At 40.3% G+C, this 22,672-nt stretch overlaps 4 protein-coding genes across 6 annotated transcripts; 3 read left to right on the top strand and 1 right to left on the bottom strand.

Annotated features, from left to right (window-relative positions):
- The first annotated feature begins 403 nt into the window (after nucleotides 1-403).
- On the top strand, nucleotides 404-5,719 carry LOC112281653 (E3 ubiquitin-protein ligase AIRP2). Of its 3 annotated transcripts, XM_090250000.1 has the most exons (6): nucleotides 1,262-1,403; nucleotides 1,585-2,465; nucleotides 2,956-3,106; nucleotides 3,791-3,857; nucleotides 4,083-4,317; nucleotides 4,922-5,719. In XM_090250000.1, the coding sequence occupies exons 2-6, from the start codon at nucleotides 2,380-2,382 to the stop codon at nucleotides 5,130-5,132; spliced, it is 750 nt and encodes a 249-aa protein (XP_090106126.1). In that variant the 5' UTR covers nucleotides 1,262-1,403; nucleotides 1,585-2,379; the 3' UTR covers nucleotides 5,133-5,719. The 3 variants fall into 3 exon arrangements, with proteins under 3 accessions (XP_024374177.1, XP_090106125.1, XP_090106126.1); XM_024518409.3 differs by having other exon boundaries at nucleotides 404-2,465; XM_090249999.1 differs by having other exon boundaries at nucleotides 749-2,465; nucleotides 3,791-3,845.
- Nucleotides 5,720-6,309: 590 nt separating this feature from the next.
- Nucleotides 6,310-8,589, top strand: LOC112281651 (uncharacterized). Its single transcript, XM_024518408.3, has 5 exons — nucleotides 6,310-6,772; nucleotides 7,086-7,160; nucleotides 7,315-7,457; nucleotides 7,763-7,900; nucleotides 8,183-8,589. The coding sequence occupies exons 1-5, from the start codon at nucleotides 6,436-6,438 to the stop codon at nucleotides 8,384-8,386; spliced, it is 897 nt and encodes a 298-aa protein (XP_024374176.1). The 5' UTR covers nucleotides 6,310-6,435; the 3' UTR covers nucleotides 8,387-8,589.
- A 462-nt stretch (nucleotides 8,590-9,051) lies between these two features.
- Nucleotides 9,052-11,413, bottom strand: LOC112281650 (uncharacterized). Its single transcript, XM_024518407.3, has one exon. The coding sequence runs from the start codon at nucleotides 11,182-11,184 to the stop codon at nucleotides 9,259-9,261; it is 1,926 nt and encodes a 641-aa protein (XP_024374175.1). The 5' UTR covers nucleotides 11,185-11,413; the 3' UTR covers nucleotides 9,052-9,258.
- A 1,138-nt stretch (nucleotides 11,414-12,551) lies between these two features.
- On the top strand, nucleotides 12,552-16,368 carry LOC112281649 (eukaryotic translation initiation factor 3 subunit C). The gene is made up of 2 exons (XM_024518406.3): nucleotides 12,552-12,704; nucleotides 13,113-16,368. The coding sequence occupies exons 1-2, from the start codon at nucleotides 12,678-12,680 to the stop codon at nucleotides 15,951-15,953; spliced, it is 2,868 nt and encodes a 955-aa protein (XP_024374174.1). The 5' UTR covers nucleotides 12,552-12,677; the 3' UTR covers nucleotides 15,954-16,368.
- The last annotated feature ends 6,304 nt before the right edge of the window (nucleotides 16,369-22,672 follow it).

Genomic DNA, 22,672 nt, shown 5'->3' with positions numbered 1-22,672 from the left:
CCGAAAATAAGAAAAAATGACACAAAAATGCCCATGTCTAAAACTACCATGATTATTCTTATTTGTTTGCTAGTTATAATATACTGATGTATATTTTCAAAATAGTATCAATTCGAGCATACATACTTACGTGTATAAACACACACACATATATACATATATACTTATATTTATATTTATGTATAGTGAAACCCTCTCTATATCTATATATACGATGGAAAATGTGATAAAATACAAACAGCCCTGAGTAGTGTGGTATTGTATAAGTTATCAAGATGGGTTTTGTAGGCGAGGACATGGATGGACGGTATACGCATACGTATTATGTTCGAGACGTAGATGGATGAGGATTTGCGACCTATTTAGGTACCGACCTGCTGTGCAGAGTACCGACTTGGCCGATGAATAGAGACAGAGAGAGAGAGCGGGAGTGGGGGAAGCAGAGTGGGAGAGAAATGGAGAAGAGGAGGCTCTTGTGACGAGCGGTTGGGGTCCTACCCGTCTTCTCTCACAGCATCTCCCCTACATTTGCATCGATGATCGATGCGTGTTGCTGGGAGCTTCGATTTTGTGATTGTGTGTGCCTGGATTGCAAACGTCGTTGTGGTTTTAGGGGATCACGCGCCGGTTGAGACGGTTGAGAATCGCGGCGGAACAGTGAGGTGGAATTAGAGGGGGACGGAGACAAGAGCTGAGAGGGAGAGGAACTAGTTTGGCAGATGACGGCTTTGGTGCCATCGCAGGTGGTGGCGACGTTCGAGCGCTCGCTTGGAGTGGCTGCTTGTGTCAGAACATGTGTGAGGTAGAGGATTGGATTCCAAGAAGTAGAGTGGTGAGAGAATGTTGTTGCACGATGAACGAACGGGTTTTGGGAAGATGGTGCGAGGTGCGGATAGTTTGAGGATTGGAGGAGAACGACGTGGTGGTGATGAACGAGGAGGGAGGAGAGGAGGGGAATTTGGGAGATAAATTTTGTGATAATATTGCGAGGTGGTGGTTTTGAGCCTCTCGGACGTCGTCTGCGTCGCTGGGGGTCTATTATCGTGGCTTTAGATTGCGGCCTTGGTTGTTTGCAGTGCGGAACTTGATGTTATTCCATCACGTATTCCGTAGAGCGGGTTCACTTTCTATGATCGGAGTCTTCCCTTTTGTTAGTTATCGAAAGTTGAATGACGGTTCAAGCCGGCACGGTACGGTATTATTGCTATCGGGTGGGCCTAGACTGCATCGTTTGCAGTTGTACGAGGAAAGAACAAAAATTCAATGAATTTTTTATCGCCGAGGAGCTGAATACTGGACAGTTATGGTCCTCATCAAATGATTCCCAGACATTTCCTCCAGTTTTGATGTAACTCCCTTGTTTCTCCCGTGGAAGTGGAGGCTGTTTGGTGCTTGATGAGACAGTTGAGTGTTTTACAGGATATCACCCTTGGTACACGCTTCTTGATTATTTCAAGTAGAAGCATAGTGTCCATTACGTCGATGTTTGGAGAAACTCCAAATCAGCGTCCTAGACGATTGCTTGGTCACGTTTTTGTAAAGAGTGTACAGGCTCAACATTGGAGTCTTTCTGCATTGCTGCAGTGGAGGCCATGAAGTTTTCACGCAGTCGTCCGCGATCAGATACGAAACGATGACTCCTCGATCGTTATATTTCTGTATATGGTGGCATTTGCTGTAAAGCGATTCTGAGGGTTGCCGTTCAGTTCCGGAGACAGTGACGAGACTTCAAGTGGTTCAAAAATGAGAATATTCTGCGCAACTTTTGTCCGATAGTTCTCAAAATTGGATTTCCGGAAAATTCCACTGCTGTCGGGACCGTACGTACTCAGCAACGCAGGGTTGAGATAATTTGCGCTGTTATGGTCTTAGAGTGTCTTCGGTGGAATTGACTCCCTTGGAGCTTTTGACGGTGCTGCAGCCTCGTCAAAGCAGGCTCTTAGATCGGTAATACTTTTTGTCATTAGGACTCTGTGGGAGGTGAACTGTTCGTTGGGTCATAGTCTCGACGGTTGCAGAGTGGGAAGATACTGGGGCTTATTATCTTGAATATTGTTGAATATTGTACATTTATGTTGAGAGAGAAGCGAGGGTTTGTAAATGACTACAATAACTTAGTATCCTGGGCCGTTGTTTGGTGTTTTCATAGGTCTTTATAGGCTGTCCCTGCCATATTTCCTCATCTTTTGCTGGTCTAGTTCCTGTTCGTTAGATTGTAAGTTTTGTAGCTAAAGTGCAGTTCCTGAGGTCTTTTCGCAATACATTTGGATACTAGAGTTCTCGAAGGCAGTGCCTTGCTTTTTCTCAAGTAGAAAGGTTTTCCTACTTTTGGTTGTTGGCATCAACAATCAGTTCGAGAACTTTCGGAAAAGCAGCGCGATGATTCTCCTAGGAATGGGCCTGGGGAAGTCCTACAAGGAGTCTCTCAAGTCCTTGGAGGCTGACATTCAACATGCTAATACTCTGTAAGCTCGATTACCTCTTTCTTCCAGTGCATTCATTTTTTTACTTATCTTCTCGTGTCGTTTGCCTTTCTGGTGTAATAGGAATAGATATGTGGATTTCTCCTAGAAAAAAAAACGCTTATTTCGAATATATGTCGTTTCCACTTTGGGGTAGCCCTCGGCATTGCCCTTTCTTTGTGCTCCTGTGTCGTGGCGCACTCCTGCATGTTTTACCCGTTCCTGATTGTTTGTTAGATTTTTGATCCGTCTCGGACAAGTGATTGGCATAACGTTGATTTTTTTGATGAGATCTTAGACATGCCAAATAAGGTGTATATATTCGTTTGTTTTTGTCGTTAAGCCTCGCGATATCGGAAAGGTGTCATGAGTTCATCAGCAGTTTTTCCTTGTGTACGAAGAGAGATAATAAGTTCCACTGCACACTCAGCAACTGAATCGGTACCAGCGTCGGATGAAAAGTCATGATACGAAACTGGAGTTTTTCTTGCAGGGCATCAGAGTTTCCAAGAGATTATGACGGAGCGTGTCTTCAAATGAGATTGGCATACAGTCCTGCTGCTCATTTCCTGCTTTTTCTGGTTCGGTGGACGAACTGCAGTCTGGCTGGTGCCCTTGGGCTTCTAAGAATTCTCATATACAAGGTGCTTTGCTCTCATAATCTAACCAGCATTCTTTATCCCGTGGCTTATTTTAGGGAGTTTCGGTCGTATTTATTCACGATTTTTTTCATCATGCAAGAGGTGAAGTGGAGTTGTTAAGGTAATGACAAGGAACAGGAGTTGGTACATTTACGAAGTTTTTAGTTCTTCGTGGGATGTTTCGCCCTGGGCTTTCCGAGTCTTTGTTTTTGTGCTTTCGCGCGTGTGTGCGCAAGGGCTTGACCAGTACCTGGATAGGTGGTCGTTACGTAGAATAATCTATCACGTTAGCGTGTAGAAAATTTTCTTAGGCCTTTCCATCTTCTTAAATGGAGTAGTCTAGACAGTGAATAATGCTTCCAGGTTCGGTCCCAACGCTGGTAATGACCACTGCTTTCGGATGAGAGAATGTGGAACCCGTTTTCTACATTGACTTGAGCAAACTTTTGAGTGGGATTATCATTTATCAAGTAGTAACTGAAGTTTTCTTTGATTGTAGACTTACTCGACGAGTTCGTAATTGCAGTTCAACCGGTTTGACGAATTGGGGCAGTCTCCAGGAATGTAGTTTCTTATTAATAGCCCTACATTTTTTGGGCTGGTTTGTAATTTGAGACGTCAATGTTAGTTCATTGGTGCGTATTTTTAAGGTTCTGACAAGTATCTGAGATTTTTGTTTGGATGAAGGTGTACCTCGACGGGACCACAACAATGTCAACACATGAGAGAAAAGCTAGTCTTCGTGAGTTCTATTGTATGTTTATTTCCCCTCAGCATTATTCTGCAGCGTCCTTTATGTTTTACGCATGAAGCCCTACTTAAACTTTTGTCCACTTTCTGAGCGGAGGGTATCGAGAGCCTGAAGAATGAACGACGTACGACCATAAAAGTTCATAGCTGTGTTATTTCCGTTATGTTTAGTTACAATTTTCTTTCTCACATAATACATTATAACACCATGTCTGAATTTTCCCTGCAGCCTATATATACCCTTCACTGCAGCAGCTGCAAGGTGGTATTACAGAGATGGAAGATATGAAGCAAAAGGCTGTGTGTCAAGAGCGGTACAAGAAAAAAGTGGACGAAGAGCGCGGTCTCATGTCAGAGCTTGACCTAGAACGTGAGCAAGAGTGTGGCATCTGCATGGAGACCAATACCAAGATTGCGCTTCCTGATTGCAACCATGCCATGTGCCTTAAATGCTATCGTGAATGGTATATTCCTACACTTATCCAGCAGCTAGTCCTAATGGATGGTGCTTGACTTTACAGGGAATACTTGTTGCTCTAGCTTTTTTTGTATCCCTCAGTTCCTACAATTTCTTCCTGTATGTACCACATTATGTCATTGAGTACCTTGCTCTAAAGGACACACGGAGGTTACACGACAAACAATCAGTACGGTTGACGATAATACAGAGATAAATCCCTCCATGTATTTAGTTGGAATGCGAGGTTTGCCCTTCAACACCGACGGTAGTGTATGTTGCTATCGATTGCTTTCTAGCTTAGATTCCAGGCTCGCTAGTTACTGTTCATCTTTGTCCAGGATCTGCTTAACATGAGTATCACGAATGTAGTGTCTTTATCATGATTTGATGGTGCATATTTTGGGGAGCGTTTCGTGACTTCAAGCCGATTCAGAGTTGGAATCGTCTTCTTTTACGCCTTGATTTCTAGCACTCTTGTGGATTATACCTCGAGTAGTTATCGTTACTCTAGCATTTTTGAGCTTTTGTAAATTCACTTTCATTGTAACTGTCGTCTGGGTTCGTGGACACGCTTGCTTTTTCCATTGACAGTTGGACGGTGTGTGCAGGCATGCTCGTTCTCAATCATGTCCATTCTGCCGTGACAGTTTGAAGCGAGTGGATTCTCGAGATTTATGGATATTTACAGATTCTGGCGAAATCCAAGACATGGTTTCTATTGCCCGTGACAACTTGCAAAGACTTTTCATGTACATCGACAAGCTTCCCCTCTTAGTTTCTGAAAGCATCTTTGCAATCTATGATGCCCACACTAAATGAAGGTCCTTCCTTTTTTTTTGCCTTTCTCCATTCCTGGCGATGCTCCTTCTGAGACTGAAATTTCCAGAGCCTTCGTACCCTAAGACTTTGGCTGGTACGATGAGCTCTTCAGCTCCATGTGTTCAACACATTAACCCACAAAGGAGCGGGACTATTTCAACCTCAGGCAATGAATCGTCTCGGCTGTAATGAATCTCTGCTTCGGTCTACTTTCGTAGACTACAAGTCAGACCCTCAGTCATTTTGAAGACATCAACGTATTTGTTCCAAACCTTCCGAGCAGCGATGATTCACGCTAGCTCTCGATTACAACGTATTTATTTACATGTATTTATGTACTGGGTTCAATCATTCCAGTGTCAAGTTTTGTGCCAGGTATTCGTGAACTCCTCTCCAAGCTCGCATGTTCTCCTTCAGACTGCAACAAGTCCGAGAGACTTGTGAAAGGACTCTGTATATATTCACATATTTCTGGATTAATGCAAACCGGCCACTTTGGAATGGTACTTCCTAATGGAAGTGGCATTACCCAGGTGCCAAGGCCCAGTTTGATCTGGACGTCTCTGGAGCTTTATCATTTTAGCTTACCACAATCGTCCATTGTTTTATCGGCTGTTTGGATGCGAGGCAATTTTTTATTTATTTTTATTTTATAGTTTTTATTCTGTTGTCGTGTTCCACGTGGTCTCTTTTACCCCTGTTTTGCACTGCCATGAGATCACTCTCATTGTAGCTCCCTAAAAACTAGAGTATCTTATTTTTAAAATTAAATTAAGCACAGATCACGGCACAGCTTTTTACTCACATGAATCCAGTCGACAATATCGGTGATAACTTGCTTTTATTACTTTTAGACCTTCCCAGACACTCTATTAGACTGATGCCACTACCTAGTGCAAGAATTTGCAAACTGCCGCACCTCGAAATGAAGCAATCTATACTATAGAACTTTCTGCATTCGAGCTGAGGAAACATGTGAATGAGAAAGGTTTCAGAGCGCATTCGTTCACATATCGCAAGCTTTCCGTCAATACAACATCAGTGCGAGCAGTGCCAAATTTAGGATCAGGCGTTTCGGCCTTCCTTTGTTGACCTGCACTTACCAACCATACGATGGTGCCACTGCCGAGTGGTATGAATCTCAGAAATTCACGCCGATTTTGTTCCGGAGCTTCATGTTAGTGGAAGTGTGTTAGTGTGAGTGTGTGTGTGTGTTCGGATGTAGACGAATTCTCCGATTTAGGGTTGGCGCTGGCGGAGGTCGTAATTGTGGTGAAGGAGGAGGTTTGGAATCCGTGTGGAAATGGTGACAATGTCGACCGTGTCGCGTGCGGGGCCGCTGTTCGTAGTTCCTCTGTCGTCTTTCTGTGCGTGGTACGCCGTGAGGTCACGTCCGAGGCATGGGCTACTGAAACCGCAGCTCTGTTTGGATTCTGCCGCGGTAGCTCATGGCTCGAGGGGATTGTGCTCCTCACCTGGAAGTTCGTGCAGCGCTTCGGGTTTCAACCATGCGCTGGAAACACCGCGAAACCGGAGGCGGAAGGGGTCGCTGCGGTGGAAGGACCAGCGTAATTGGACGCGCACATACGCGGTTCGGAATTTGGGATGGGATGCAGATCAATCACCTTATGAAACTTTAGGTGAGCGTCACGGTGTCTGGATGTTGCAACTAGTTGGCGTAGTGAAGAGTTGAGTTGCAGACGACTGGAAAGCTCATATGCATTAACTTAATGGAGTACAGTTTCAGTAAGAATAATTAGAGTTCTTGGCAAATTGGAACTTAAAATCTGTGAAAGGGCAAAAGTTCGAGCTTGTGTGTCGTAGCATTGGAATTGAGAATAGTAATTATGCAGATATTGTAGGATTGTTCCTCTCTTTAACTTCATGTTTTGGACTTCGTTACTGAATGGAGACTTGGTGTGTCTATTCGGGGTATGTGTTTCGAGAGAATAGGAGTTGAAAGGGACGCAGACGAGAATACGATTAAAGGAGCATACCGTCGAATGGCCAAGCAGTTCCACCCCGACGGTGAGTTGTGGTTTTTGGTATATCTCTATAGTGAGTAAACAAGGATTCCACGATTCTGCCAAGCTTCTCTGGTGTTAAGGAAATTTTCTGGAAAGATTAGTTCCTCAACATATGTCCTTGTGTAATCCTTTTCGGTTATATGCTATATCTGCAGTGTACAACCAAAGGAGTGGTGAACTCAAAAAAGGAGAGACTCCAGAATCTTACTTTATTCAGATCCAGGCGGCATATGAACTGCTTATGGACCGTGACCAGCGCCGACAATATGATATCGACCATCGAACGAACCCCTTGAAGGTGAATTCAGTGCACCATACGTGGGGTTTTTTTGTTTTGGATTGGACCCTTCGTTATGAATCCGTTTGAAAATGTTCTATGCCTTTTGAACTATCTGTTGTGAAAGGACACTGGTTATGTACTAAATCGTCATGTCTGGACATGTTCATTAAATGTTGGTAAATACTTCTTCTAGGAGTAATAACAGTGAGTATTTTCTCTGTTCTTCGGAAGGGCATTATGAGAGTCGAAAGCTGATCAGATTTGCCTAATTATGTGTTCGTCGTTGGTGTACTTGCGCATTTATAATCTGTTGGTGTGCACAGGCGTCGTCTGCTTGGATGGATTGGGTGATTAAGAAGAGGAAGAGTTTTGAACAAAGAGGGGAAATGGCGGCATCTGCATGGGCTGAGCAACAGATGCGTGAGTTGAATCTGAAAGCTCGTCGTGCCGCCCGAGACAAGGTACCGCGGCATAGTCATGTTGTGTATCTCACAATGAGGAATCTTGCTGATTAACAGGGTCTGGTCTACTGTTTATCTCATCCCTAGGCTTAAAAAGCTGGCGAACAAACACGTGTTATGTGCCACTTCTGTCAAGCTTTTTAAGATCCTCGTAGTTGTTTTCCTTGCTTTGAGGAGGTAAGGAAAGCATTTCGTACCAGAAGCGTATGAACTAATAACTGTGGCATCTTATCAGTTGTACTTGTATTGTAAGACTTGATTAAGAGTGGATGAGTAATGCAGGTGGATCCGGAAGAAGAGCGTCGCATCCTTGCTCGTGAGAAGGCTGCATCTGTAGCGAACTTCGAGAATACTATCAGGCGACAAGCACTCGTATTGAAGAAGCGGGACATAATGAATAGGAAGGCACGAGAAGAAGCACAGAAGAAGCTGGTGCAACAACTTTTGGAAGCCGAAGGGCTTGAGCTTGATGACGAGCACTCGTAGGTACAATCCAATTCTCTGGTTTGTGGGTTTGTAATGTATATTATTCCACCTGTTTAGAATATCCTCATTTACTTTATTGCTACAATGCATAGCTTGTATTTTACTATTTAGCTTGTCTGTTCTGTAGCCATTGAACTGGCACATTGTTCAAGTATGATACATGAAAATGAAGCGCGACCAAGAAGTTTGCAGCAGTTGACTAATTACAGCATGACAATAATTCAGTGCCTCGTTCAATATTCCTGGTAAAACTGTGCACCTACCTGAACAAGTTGAAAGGAAAAAAAATGGTTGAATCGTTTGCACAGGAGTGTGTTCGGTGAAAACTGAAGACTAGTGAGGATTGGTATGAAATTTCACATGACAATACTAATTGTTCTGTTTAATTAATTTTTTCGGAATACTCTTGGAAGTGTAACCAAAGAAAGTGTTTGTATTTGAGACAGAACTTGGGTTTGATCTTATGCTGACACATTATCCATCTGTTGTTCCGAGTACAATGAGCTTCAAGAGCTGTTGCACGCTTTAGACATTCATTACATGACAATCATTTAAGTTATACTTTTGATTTCTAAAAAGACATATAACAATTTGTATTCATACTTATTCAGTATTCACATAAACGCCATTGATTCATCTATGTTCAAAGAATAGATCTCAGAAAAAAAAATTAAAAAAATTAAATTACACATATTTTTTTTTGAAATAATAATACAAATGGTTACAAACAAGATTCTAGATTTTTTTATGAAATTTCGCAATCATGATCTGAGAACCTGTATTTGAGGTGTAAATTGAACATATTATTCACAAAAAAAAACTGTATTTATGTTCATGATTTTGCGGACATCAACTAGTCTCTAATTCTAGATTCAAAAACATTCGTCTGAATCTGCCGAGAGCCAATTTTCTGGATCTAAGTAACCTAATTGGAACCGATGCCTCGACCTTCCTTTCCTGCGATTTCTCTCCATCCTGGGGAGTGATCTTCCCCTATCGCCAGCCAAATATGTTTCAGTGCTACTTCCATTCCTGCCCTTGTTTTTCTCCTCATGCAACATGTTTGCTTGGGGCCGGTGTTCCTCCAGTTTTTCGATCCGGCTAGCTAAATTGTAAATAATATCATTCTGTTGCTTCCCCCAGTGTAACACTTGCCCAACGACATCCTTCAGTTTCCGATTCTCCTCGAGCAGTTGCTGCAGCAGCGCACGGTTCGACAAAGCATTACAATTCTCTGCAGTTGGAGACTGAGACTGACCAACTTCCAAACTCGCAGCGCATTGCGATTCCAGACAAGGAGTTTTCGAAGGACTTGCTGAAATCATCCATCTTCCACCTAGATCCGGCAGTCCTGCATCATCCTCTCTCCCTTCCAGACGCATGAGAGCATCAGGATAGAAACCATCCACGGAAGAGTTTGGTGCAGTATTGAGCTCTGGCTTTTCAACTTCAATCATTGGTCTCTCTGCTTCACTCCTCGTGGTGTGACCCAACTCACTGCTGCGATCATTCTCGACAGGAACTGTTGCCTCATTCTTGACTGCGATTGGATCTTCAGTAGAATCTTTACAGGGTGCACTTGCCACTGCATCGTCTATTTGACAGCCCTCTCCGGTAATGTGATTTTCCGTGCGAAATACACTTCCCTTATCTCCCTCTGCCAAGTCGAGGGCTGGATTTGAACCCAGCATTCTTTCTTCATTTCCTTCACCAATTGAAATCTCAGAAGAAGTCTCTGAAGAGCATGGTTCCAAAACTCGTTCCACATTTGTATTCGCGCTCTCACCTATTGGTCTATGGAACGAAGCAGCTTGTTCATGACAATCTGCGGCGACTGAGGCACTCACCTCCACAGGTAACTGATGCTCCGGTGTTAAATTCTCATTGACCTTGATGTCATCAGAATTATTCTCATCCATCTCGTTGCCCTCCTCTAATACAGAACTCTGATACTTAGTCTGATTGACCTCGAGGGCAGAATGGATATCATCTGCTTCCTGTACTGTCGGTGCAAAGTTCTTATTTTCAAAATCATTCAATTCCTGCGAAATGTTGTTCTTGAATTCCACTCCCTCCGTGGTTTCTACAGCAGGAATGTTTGCGTCATCATGAAATATTTTCGTCCCTTCACCCGCTGCATCCCGCATGGTAATGTTCTCTTCAGGTGCATCTCCAACACTGTGCTCTTCAGAGGAATCGGAGAGGGAATCGAGCTGTCCCTGTAATGCTATCAGTTCTTTTGCTACTGCCTTACGTATGATTCGGACATCCGGATGCGCACCTTGCAGCTGATCCAACCGTAATAGCAATGCCATGACACCTTCCGTCCACCTAATTCTTTCCTGCGGGTCACTACAAAGCTTTTTCCTCTGTTCTTCCCCTTCCAACTTCAACTTCAACTTCTTCAGCTCCTCTTTGACTTTCATGGTCAATCTCAAGTGTTTCAGAGGTTGAGTCCTTCGCACGGAATAACCACGGTACACAGCTTGGATCTTCCTTGCGGCTAGCTCCTTACTCGCAAACCTCTCAAGCTCAGGCGGCGTCTTTACTCGATCCACGTTTCGCGACATCGCCACAGGTGCACTTCCATCTGTAACAGGAATCGTCCTTACAGCCCTCCCAACAGGAGTTTCCTTAACCTCACTCGAAAAGACGCGATTCTCTGGCATCCCAGTAAAACCAGGATAATCATACGCAGGAGACCTTGGCCGATAATACCGACCCCTCGTTTGCGCCCTAGGATACATGCACGCAGTGCTGTAAGGATCCAACATACTATCAAAAAGTCCTCCTCCCATAATTTGTTACGTATTTCAACTTCTCCCTCACAGCGACAATCAATCCAATCAACAAACAAGCGACTCTACTCCGATTTAGGGAAGAATCTCTTTAGATGAGATCACAACGACCCTCCTCAAAAATGTAACCACGTATCCACAACCACCTACTACAGCGCTAAGCCTCACACCTCGTCACAGAATCAAAACAAACACTCGGGACACTGGCTTGCCGATGCAGAACGGGCAATTTGTATGGGGAAACAGCAAAGTGCGGTTCAAGTCTCTGGAAAAGAACAGGCCCAGGAAGCTTCAACTGTGTTCTGGAATGTTCGCGAATGATACAGCCTCGGAAGGTCGCAATGCACCTGCCAACTAGGACAATAAATATCCAAACTATGCTGATGTGGCGTATCTTATGGGATACTTGGCATGCCAACTCAGATCCCAGTTGATGTCGAATTTGGACGTTTCGGCTCCAAACCTGCAGTCTCAGAAACTTCCGAATGTCCTTTCACAATAATCGGGCTTCCATAAAAACATTCTCCAGTATTCAGGTGGATGTGTTTCCAGGTTTGACTTGGCACAGGGCATTGAAAACTGGATATTGATCCAGGGTATCAATAGGTCGTGTGTGTCGGTTGTTTTTTTTCAAAATTTATTTTAGCTTCTCAAACCGTTTTTCCTCTGTCAGGGAGCCTTGCATGCACACAAGTCGAGGCGTTGTGTTAGACTGTTCTGTGTTGTGCGGCACTCCCTTGTCGTGATTCTCGTCGCCAGAACCTGGCCCCCTAAACTTAGCTGCAATCTAAACAACTAGGGGAAGGGAAACAAATGGCAGTGCAACCGAGGCATGGGATTGAAACCTCAGACGGAGGGAGTGGGACACGGAGCGGGTAATTCGGTTAATGATCGATGCTTGTTGTGCACGGCAGTCATTCCAGGTCAGTGTTGCTTGTGCGACAATGCACACCAAAGTCTGTGAGATGAGAACTTGTGTGAAACTTTTTATGAATTTTTGGTCCTAATGTCTAAATCCAAAAATAAAATAAGAAGAAAGAATGAATAGACTTTAAAAGACATAGATTCTTACAAAGACATACTTCTAACGATTGTAATATTTGTTTACGGTTTTTAAATTTGAATTAAACCAGATTTTAGAAGAAAATTCATTGCTATTGAAGATGCATTGATTACGAATCCTTATTTTTTACTCAACTTTTCTTTGACTTTGTACCTTTCAGGCTTGGGCCGTTCTGGTTGCGAAAACCGAATTGTTGATGAATGAAAAATGGATGAATTAGTTGTTTGCGGAAGCTCATGGATGAACTAGGGTTTGGCGAGGGTCATATGCCTCAATCTCCCTCGGCAAGATCTCTTCGAGAGGTTGTTGCTCTGCGCCGCACCTCCTTGCACCGCGCGTTTCCTCAATCCCATCGTCACGGCGTTCGCTCCCAATCTCTCGTGCTTTGTTTTCCAGTTTGATATCGCCCGCTTCATCCAGAGACTTCAACATGGCGTCCCGTTTTTGGACTCAAAATGTAAGTTCTCTAGTTTTTTGTGATATAGCTCTCTCTCTCTCTCTCTCTCTCTCTCTCTCTCTCTCTTGTTAGGTTTCATTCTAGTATATTTTTAAACTTTTTAGCTCAATTTCGTGCGGTTTATGGCATTTTCGGTTGCTTTTCTGTACTTTAAATTTTACAGGGTTTTCCTGTCTTTCATGTAATGCCGTCTGCTGAATACAGTAAGAGTGGCTTTGCACGATGTGCTTTTCAGTCTTGGTATCCAGGAAGTTAGGGTTTTAGTAACAAGCGCATATGATCCTATATGCTGATATTCTTGGGATGCCGAGAGAGTGCACTGAATCTATGGGTCGTCGGTGAGGTGAAGAGCATACTGTTATGATAGGGTGGATTTGGAATTGGGCTGAATTTTCTGTTTGAATACAGAGTGATAGCGAGAGCGAGGAGGAGGAAGTATCCGATCTCGAAGATGACATCCCCCTCGGTGGTGAGGGTGGAGGTGCTCTTCCATCAAAGTACCTTCAAGGTGATTCAGACAGTGATGAATCTGACGACCAAGGTCCTCGGATGGTTCGATCTGCTAAGGACAAGCGGTTCGACGAGTTGGTGCAGACTACAGAGCAAATGAAAAATTACATGAAAATCAACGATTGGGTTCAGCTACAAGAAAGTTTTGAGCGGCTAAATAAGCAGTTGGAGAAGGTGAACCGGGTGACAGAATCTGTGACCGCACCTCGCATTTATATTAAGGCCCTTGTGATGCTTGAGGACTTTTTGAATGCGACTCTGGTGAACAAGGATGCGAAGAAGAAGATGAGCCCCAGCAATGCGAAGTCATTGAATTACATGAAACAAAAGCTGAAAAAGAATAACAAATTGTTCGAGGCTGATATCGAAAAATTTAGGGCTAACCCGGAATCAGAAGTGGAAGATGAGATCGATGAAGACGATGAGGATGCCGAATCAGCCGATGGATTCAGTGACGATGACATTGTGGAACGCACAATGAATTCGGATGAAGAGGATGAGGAGCAAGAGGACGATGGAGGGGGCTGGACGTCTGCCGAGAAGAAACCAAAGGAGATGTTTCCGAAAATGGATCCCGGCCAGATTTCGTGGGAGATGGTGGACAAGAAGCTGAAGGAGATCATCGTGGCTCGTGGACGAAAGGGTACAGATCGTGCCGAGCAGGTGGAGCAGTTGTCCTACCTGGCGAGGTGTGCGAAGACGCCCGCCCAGAAGCTGGAGGTGATGGTGCACGTAGTGTCCGCGCAGTTTGACGTGAATCCAAGCTTGAACACACACATGCCCATTGCCGTATGGAAGAAGTGCGTGCAGAACGTGCTGGTAATTTTGGATATTCTAGCACAATACCCGAACATCAAAATGGACGAGACCTCTGAACCTGAGGCAGAGAACGAGACAGAGAAGGGAGCAGATTACGAGGGATCCATTCACGTGTGGGGTAACATGGTTGCCTTCTTGGAGCGTATCGATGACGAATTGTTTAAGAGCCTGCAGTGCATCGACCCACACACCAAGGATTATGTGGAGCGGCTTCGGGACGAGCCTTTATTCATGACACTGGCCCAGAATGTGCAGGCATATGTGGAGAGACTGGGTGACATGAGGGCAGCCGCTCGAGTAGCTTTGAGGCGAGTGGAGCATGTGTACTACAAGCCGCAGGAGGTATACGAGGCTATGAGGAAGCTGTCGGAGCTGCAGAGCCGTGTAGGTGGTGCAGCTGCGGAGATTGTGGCAGGCGAGGATGGCGAGGAGAAGGACGGTGAAGCGGTGATGAAGGCATCAACGGAAACGAAGGGGCCTGCTCCCTTCGTGCTGACCCCCGAGATCGTTCCGCGCAGGCCCTCATTTCCAAGCGTCAATAGGAAGCTGATGGATCAGCTGGTGACCTTGATTTACAAGCATGGGGATGAGCGAACGAGGGCTCGAGCCATGCTGTGCGATATTTATCAGCACGCTATTTCTGACGAGTTTTACACTGCTCGTGACCTGCTATTGATGAGTCATCTGCAGGAGTCCGTGATGAACATGGACATCTCGACGCAAATTCTGTTCAACAGGGCGATGGCTCAGCTGGGATTGTGCGCATTCCGTGAGTCCTTGGTGACAGAGGCGCACAACTGTCTGTCAGAGTTATATGCCGGGGGTCGCGTAAAAGAATTGTTAGCGCAGGGAGTATCACAGAGTCGATACCACGAGAAGAATCCCGAGCAGGAGAAACTGGAGAGAAGACGACAGATGCCGTTTCACATGCACATCAACTTAGAGCTACTAGAGGCGGTGCATCTGATCACCGCAATGCTCTTGGAGGTTCCTAACATGGCATCAAGCGTGCATGATATGAAGCGCAAAATGATCAGCAAGCCATTTCGAAGGCTGCTGGATATCAATGAGAAACAGATGTTCACGGGGCCTCCAGAGAACGTGCGTGACCATGTGATGGCAGCGACGCGGGCATTGAGCAAAGGTGATTGGAAGAAGGCAGTGGAAGTGATTCAGAGCATGGACGTGTGGAGGCTACTTGGGCAGCGGGAATCGATCATGGAGATGTTGCAGGAGAAGCTGCAAGAGGAAGCCCTGCGGACGTATATCTTCACGTACTCCCCATACTTCGAGTCATTGAGCCTGGACCAGCTGATGGTGATGTTTGGATTGCCGGAGGCCCAGGTGCATAGTATCGTAAGCAAGATGATGATCGCAGAGGAGCTTCACGCGAGCTGGGACCAGCCCACCAGGTGCGTTGTGACCCATAATATGGAACCCACTCGGCTGCAGGCATTGGCCTCCCAGTTCGCTGAAAAGCTGAATGTGCTTGTGGAGAGCAACGAGAAGGCTTTCGATGCTCGCACTGGTGGCGGTGGCTTGGAGGGATTAGGGCGACGTAACAAGGAGGGTCAAGACTACGCTGATGCAGCGGGTGGCAGACGTGGGGGTGATTTTGGAGGAAACCGCAGTGGTTTTAGGAACAACCGAGGCGGTCGCGGTGGACGTGACAACCAGGCCGGAGGACGGGGTGCGAGAGACAACCAGGGTGGCTTTAACAATTACAACCGTGGTAATCAAGGAAGGAGCGGCTACAACAGTGGCTACCAGAGCACCCGTTACCAGGATGCTTACAGCAGTGCAGGCCGAACACCTTATCAGGCAGGGCCAGCATCTGGGATTAACAACCGGGGAGTTCAACAAGCAGACGCTGGTGGTCGCATGGTTAGCTTGTCAAGGGTAGGTAGTAACCGCTTCTGAGTGCTGTAATTATATAGCTGGCTGAAGAGATCTTTCATGTACTATCAATAGTTTCAGACGAGGTTTAGTTTTAATCATTATTGTGTACCCGGTTCTAGATTCCGAGAGTCTCTCAAATTCCTCAGCATACGCTTGGTATCGATCACGTTCTGTGATTCTTATTTTTCTGGAATAGGGTTTTGTGATAAGTCTCTCATGACAAAAGGCAGTTTCCACTTGGTTGTTTATTGTTGCTGCTACTGCGACGGTTCCTGGATCTGATCTCGGGGCACGAAAGGCTGGACTTGTTTTACTTGTTTAGCTTCTCATACTCATTATATTGCAAGCCTCTGCAGCGAGGGTGCGTGGTTGTGCTGGGTAAATTTATGTAGCGTACTTATTTTCATCTGTGATATTTTATCATTGTGTTCGCTCATGAGTTGGATTGAACTAGGATTGACTCATGAAGGATTCTGGATTTAGACTGTCAGGTGGCCAAGACAATCAATCGCCTAGTTTTAGCTACCACTTAAATATCTACTTAAATATATACTTAAAAAATTATTCAAACGATCCATCTACAATTGACATAACAGAGTAATTATAAATAAGTAAATAAATTAAATAAAGATATATATATACACATGCATGCTGCAATATTTGCATTAAAAGAACAGACTTAGATTTTAGTCTGTTAAATTTGTAATTGTAGAATTTGTTGTATGAAGAGGTAGAAATTAAACATTTGGGAATTTTATGCAAATTCTTAAACATAAATAAAATAACATTAATATCATTTATTTAGAACCACTTTGACCTTAATTAATTTTTTTTTATTGAAAAATCTCAAGCTTTTTTAATTACAATATGCCAATTATACCAAGAATACAAATGTTGAACTTTACGTACATGTAACAATACAAAATATAATGATACAAGTATTGCAATTATTTTATATAATAATATAAATATATTTCACAAATATTATTCATCAACAAACAATAGGTTTTTAATTGAATGATAATATGGCTAAGAAGTATAGAAATTAAATAAATAAAATTAAAAAAAAACATTGTCTTTTGTTTTAAAGATGTTTGATTGTTATTGTATCATCTCAATTGCACACATGATGTTTTATTGATAATCAAGCCATTTAACATTAGGTATCTATGGCTAGGTAATTTTTTTGCAATGTAGGTCTTCTTATAATGGTCCATTGAATCTTTATATCTACTATTAATAAGAAAATAAAAGTGAAAATAAAATAAGTTACCTTATAGAAGACATTATCTTAGATAAGTTATTGTTACACATATACTATACAAGAGATCAAAGAAGAAGTTGAACAGAAGAGTTTCAATAAAAAAAACTAACGAGAAGATTAAATCAGATGAATACAAGATCAACACTAAGAGATGTGAACTAAAGCTTCAAGAGATGTATCATTGAGATTGAAGATTCCTTTAGCCTTAGCTCTAATATATACTAGGTATTAGGAAGCTTCTCCAGAAGTTCTCATGTTGCTTGAAGATGAAGCAACCTTAAGAAGTTCCTTGAGAAGTTCCTTGTTGCTTGAAGACGAAGCAATCCTAAGAAGTTTCTTGGACAACTTCTTTAATCTTCTTAGAACTTTCTAGAATCTCCTAAAATATTCTAAAAATCTTCTAAAACTTTTTAAGAATCTTTTCAAACATTTTAAAACCTAATACAATATTTTAAAAATATTTTTAGAATCTTCTTGTTGGATGTTCGTAACATCACTTCTTCTTTTAATTCCAAGTTCTACAAAGAACATTGGTTTCATATCTACTTTCTTTGTTATATACTACATCCTAGTAGTAACTTTGTAAAGAACTCATCTTAAAATAGGTTTAGGTTTTGAGGATAGCATCAATGAAATTCTTATACTTTTTGCAGCACATTAATTATATTTTTTTGCTAGTTCTCACATACGCTTATTGATATCATAGTTGCATCAATGAATAAAATATTCCAACTTGTCTCTTCTTCATGAAGAATCAAGGATCTTTTCTATCTCATTCTACATGATTATCTATTTCAATGCAAGGAGGTGATGGTTGTATGCTTTTTAGAATAATTGATTTTGAATAAGTATCTAAGAGAAAAACATGAAAGATTAGATGTACCTTTATAGATGTGGGTAGTTCCAACCAATAAGCAATTAGATTGATTTGTTTTTGAATATAAAATGATGCCAATCTTTAGTAGTCCAACTTGTTGTAAGTCCAATTTGTCTTGATATTTTGTAAAAGAAGCCATACTTTATTTCTAACTTCAAAACCAAGGGATTTTTTTCTAAATTTTTTTAAAGATGTTTTATAAGAATCTTGAGTTACTTGTAAACAAAGCTTCAAAATTGTTTGGAGCTATAACAATTGTTTTATAAGATCTTCAACTACTAGATTTTCATCCTTTGATATAACTAAACAAATCAAGCTTTAGATAGTAACCATAATTGAAATAAACATGTGTTTTTTGAGTCAAAGCATAAAAAATATTATTATAAGCAAATTTAACTCAAGATAAATATAAGGTCCAGTTAACTTATTGATAGTTGATGGTACATTATAAATACTATTTGACTTACCTTTTTTTCATGGAATAAAATATGCTATCTTTGTAAGTCAATCTACAACAATGTAGATAGAATCAAATGTAGCTGATAGTAGCACATCAATAACAAAATCCATTAATATTAAAGACCATAGTTGCTTTGAGATTAGAAGTGGCTGTAGAAGTCCATAAGGATGATGTTGGAAATTCTATGAGAAAACAATGTCCTTCATGGACTTCTACATTTAACGCCACTAAAAATCTTGAGAGATAAGTTCCAATGTTTTGTTAAATCCAAAATGTCCTACAACTGGAAAGTCATGATAAGATTAAAGAACACAAAGTTGCATTGGTCCTTCCAAAATATATAAACAATCTTAAAAATACAAAAGATGTTCCAAAAACTTAAACTTTTCTTAGTTAGCGTACTGCTTGATATTACAAATTAATTAGTCTTTAGCTCACACTATACAAATTTCTTTGAAAAAAATTGAATCAACAAGTATAATCATAGAAATAGTACAAAGATAAAATTATTTTGGCTTCAAGAGAGTGGTATATTGTTGATTAATTTTTTTTTTCTTTGGCCTTTAAAGCAAGGTATGATTTCTTTGATAAAACATCTAATGGTCTTTGTTGCTTTTTTAGTTGATATGTAATCACAAAATCAAAATGAGATAATGACATATTCTAGCAAGCTTGGTATCACAGATATATATAGGTATTCTAATAAATACCTATATGATTAGATAGAAGTAAATAAAAATAGGTTAATTTTATAATACCTTCTAAAAGAGCTTCTTAGAAGCTTCATAGATGTTGTTTTGACTTTACATATGTTTGTAGTTGATTGATAGGTTAGAAACTTGGTCAACAAGTTAACAATATGTTAGTAGCTTGCAGAATAAGCTAAGTATGTGCCACACATATAGACAACTTGCTTTGCAAGTTAAGATATATATCTTGCAAAGTCAACACGTTTTGAAGGTTGCCGACTATCCATCTTTAAAAAAAAAATCTTATTTTCTAACACTAATCTTTTCTTTAAAAAGAGTGGATTACTCTTTTTTGTTTAAATTTTTATTAGAGGTTGCAGATTACTCTCTTTCAATTTAACTTTTTGAATTTGTTTGAGTTGTATATGGAAGGAAAGATAATGGATGCTACTCTCAATAGAAGTGAGAATAGATTTGGAACTATTGTAGATCTTCATGATCTTGTCAATACTATAAGAATGAAAATCTCACGTATTTCTAATGTGAATCATGGACATATTATGCCTACGCCTATAGAAAAAGTTTAGAGTTTACTACAAGAAGTTGTGCAATTGAAGGAAGCAAGTAGATTGTCCTTACAATCAAATCTAGGAATTTTTGCTTCTATAAATATGATAGGGACAAGGATTAGTATACCTAAGAATTTTGACGGAATAAGATCAAAATTTTGAGGATTTTTGCAAGAAATCAAGCTCTATTTAAGGTTGCATCTTTTTCAATATCCTAATGGATTTACTCAAGTCATATTTATAGGTGCACTTCTATCAAGAAGTGCTCTTTTTTGATTTGTATCTTTAATGGAAAAAGATTTGTGACTCTTTTATGATTTAAACTCATTCCTAGAATTATTTATGGCCACATTTGGAGAAAGTGATAAAAAAAAAAGTAGCAAAGACTAAATTCTTATCTTTACAACAAGGATCATTGTCAGCCTCTATATATACTAATGAATTCCAAAACCTCACTTACGACATGGATTGAAATGACAAAGCCCTTATCAATCAATTTTGATATGGATTGAAGGATAATGTCAAAGACTTGTTATTGATAATATCCAAGATAGAATCTTTGGAACAATTTATTGCTTAAGCCATTGCATATGAGAATTAATTATTTAAAAGATATCAAGAACAAAGATTTGGTTGAAGAAGAACAAATCAAATAATGACGTCAGCTTCTAAGTTTTTAAAAACTTATTCATCAAGGCCAAAACTAATGCAAATTGATACAATACATTTTAAATTCCTCACAAAGTAGGAAAAGAATTGATGACATCAAAAGGGCTTATGCTTATATTGTGGAGAAGCTAAACATACTATTCAACATTGTCTAAAGAAACAACGCAATTACAAAATGAGAAGCATGGTTGCCAAAGAAGATGAGATATTGGAAAAAAAAATTCTCTAGCTAGAATAGGGACCATGTGGTTGGAATCTCGCATAACTCCTAGTAAAGGTCCTATTCTCTCTTCAGATCTTTCACCTTTTTTTTACAATAGAAGTTTATCTAGGACCAAAAAATCACAAAGTCTTAGCTTTATTAGGTTTAAGAGCCTCAACTTATTTTGTAGACAAAGATTATGTTAAAAAAGAAGAGATATTGTTAATAAAAAAAACTAAACTTGTACATGCAGAAGTCATAGATGGTTATTTGCTATCTTCTAGAGATGGTATGCATGAGATTGTTCCTTTAGATATAAAAATTAAAGATCATAATAATATAGTAATATTTAATATAATAAGATCTCTATCTAATCCAGTTATTTTAAAATTATCTTAATTACAAAAATATAATCTTTATTACAAAAGTTTAATACAAAATCCCATTAGTCAAGTAAAAATATATAAGTCTAGTACATCCAAATCCTTAGTGGTAGATATGAAAGCTTTTATGCATACCACAAAAAAAAGAATTATCTTTTGCTTTATATGCCATGCCTATTTCTAATAGTGAGAAGACATCAAGTAGTATTTCTAGTGAGTATCAAGATTTCTAGGATGTTTTTGAAAAGAAAAACGTAGATATTCTTCCAAAGCATTGTCCTTATAATTGTTCTATCCATCTTCACAAAGAGGCTCAACTGTCATTTGGACCAATTTATAGGCTATGACAAAATGAATTGGTTGCATTCAAGGAGTATATTATTGAAAACCTTGCTAAGAATTTTATACGTCATTTTAAATCTCTAGCTAGTGTCGTGTTGTGATACGATTATATGGTGAAAATATAACTAAAAATAATTTTTTAATTAATATTCTATTATATTAGTTCAAAAAGAATTTAAAATATTTTAATAAGGCTTTTATAAAAGCTTCTTAGCTTATTTTCTTGACTTAATAGCAAGTAGATAAAAGTTAGTTAATATTTTTACCTTTTAGAATATAGAAACTCTTTTACTGCCTTAAAAAGACCATAAATTATTAAAATCAAGATAGAAGAGATAAATGATTGATATGGTTGATACTAAGATCAAGTTGAAGGTAGGATTGGGCTAAAAAATCCCTAGGATTGATTAGATCGATACCTAGGAGTTGATTGTTTGTAAAGCAAGGTCGAAATCAGACTTATGGTCACTACAATGACTGCCTAGGGCAAATTAGGGAGACATTTGAGGTTCAAAGATATGGATTTGAGAGTTAAATTAAAGCTCTTTCGAAAGGCAGAAGGATTTTTTTTGTAGGATTTTAGAGGATTGGACAATTGTTGTTCAAAGTCAGGGTTTGTATTGGTGATTTGGATTTTATATAATATAACTAGGGCTAGAAATTTTGGTTAGTTTGTACAATTGGTGTAACATCTATGATTCAAAATTTTTAAATTTTTTGGATCATTGAGTGTGATAAGTGTATAAAAAATTTTGTAATAATCTAATAATGTGATTTAGAGATATCTAGTTTTTAATACAAGAGGGTTTCGGAAGTTGGTAGTTTAGAGTTGGATAGAGTTTCTACGATATCTAAAGATCTACTAGTCGGATCAAGGTAAAATTTGGCATGGAATTGAAGGACTTAAAGATCAAGCTGCATACCAATTTTGAATCAAAGTTAATAGTTGGAAAAAGAGAAATAACTACTCGAATTTTTGCTTCACTTTTCAAGTTGGCAGCTGAGTACCATCAGTGCAATTTTTGGAGGTTTTTTCAAAATCTATTTTCTTGGATTGGGCTGAAAATTCTTGAGCATATAGAAGACTTATATTGACAATTGCATGCAAAACTTTACATCAAGTGGATGGTCAAATTAGAAGTTATAGCTTATTAAAGCTCATTGATTAGGATTGGGGCTTATAAGAAAAATCTAAATTACTTTAATATGAAAGTAACAAAATAATTGAGGTTTATGTGTGATTGAGGCTACTAAAAAGAGTGTTTTTTAGCACTTTTGAATTGGA

The sequence above is a fragment of the Physcomitrium patens genome, chromosome 4, assembly GCF_059467195.1.
Source record: "Physcomitrium patens ecotype Gransden chromosome 4, ASM5946719v1, whole genome shotgun sequence".
Classification (NCBI taxonomy): domain Eukaryota; kingdom Viridiplantae; phylum Streptophyta; class Bryopsida; order Funariales; family Funariaceae; genus Physcomitrium; species Physcomitrium patens.
Note: the sequence above shows the minus strand (reverse complement) of the source record. Positions and strands in the feature narration are given on the sequence as shown.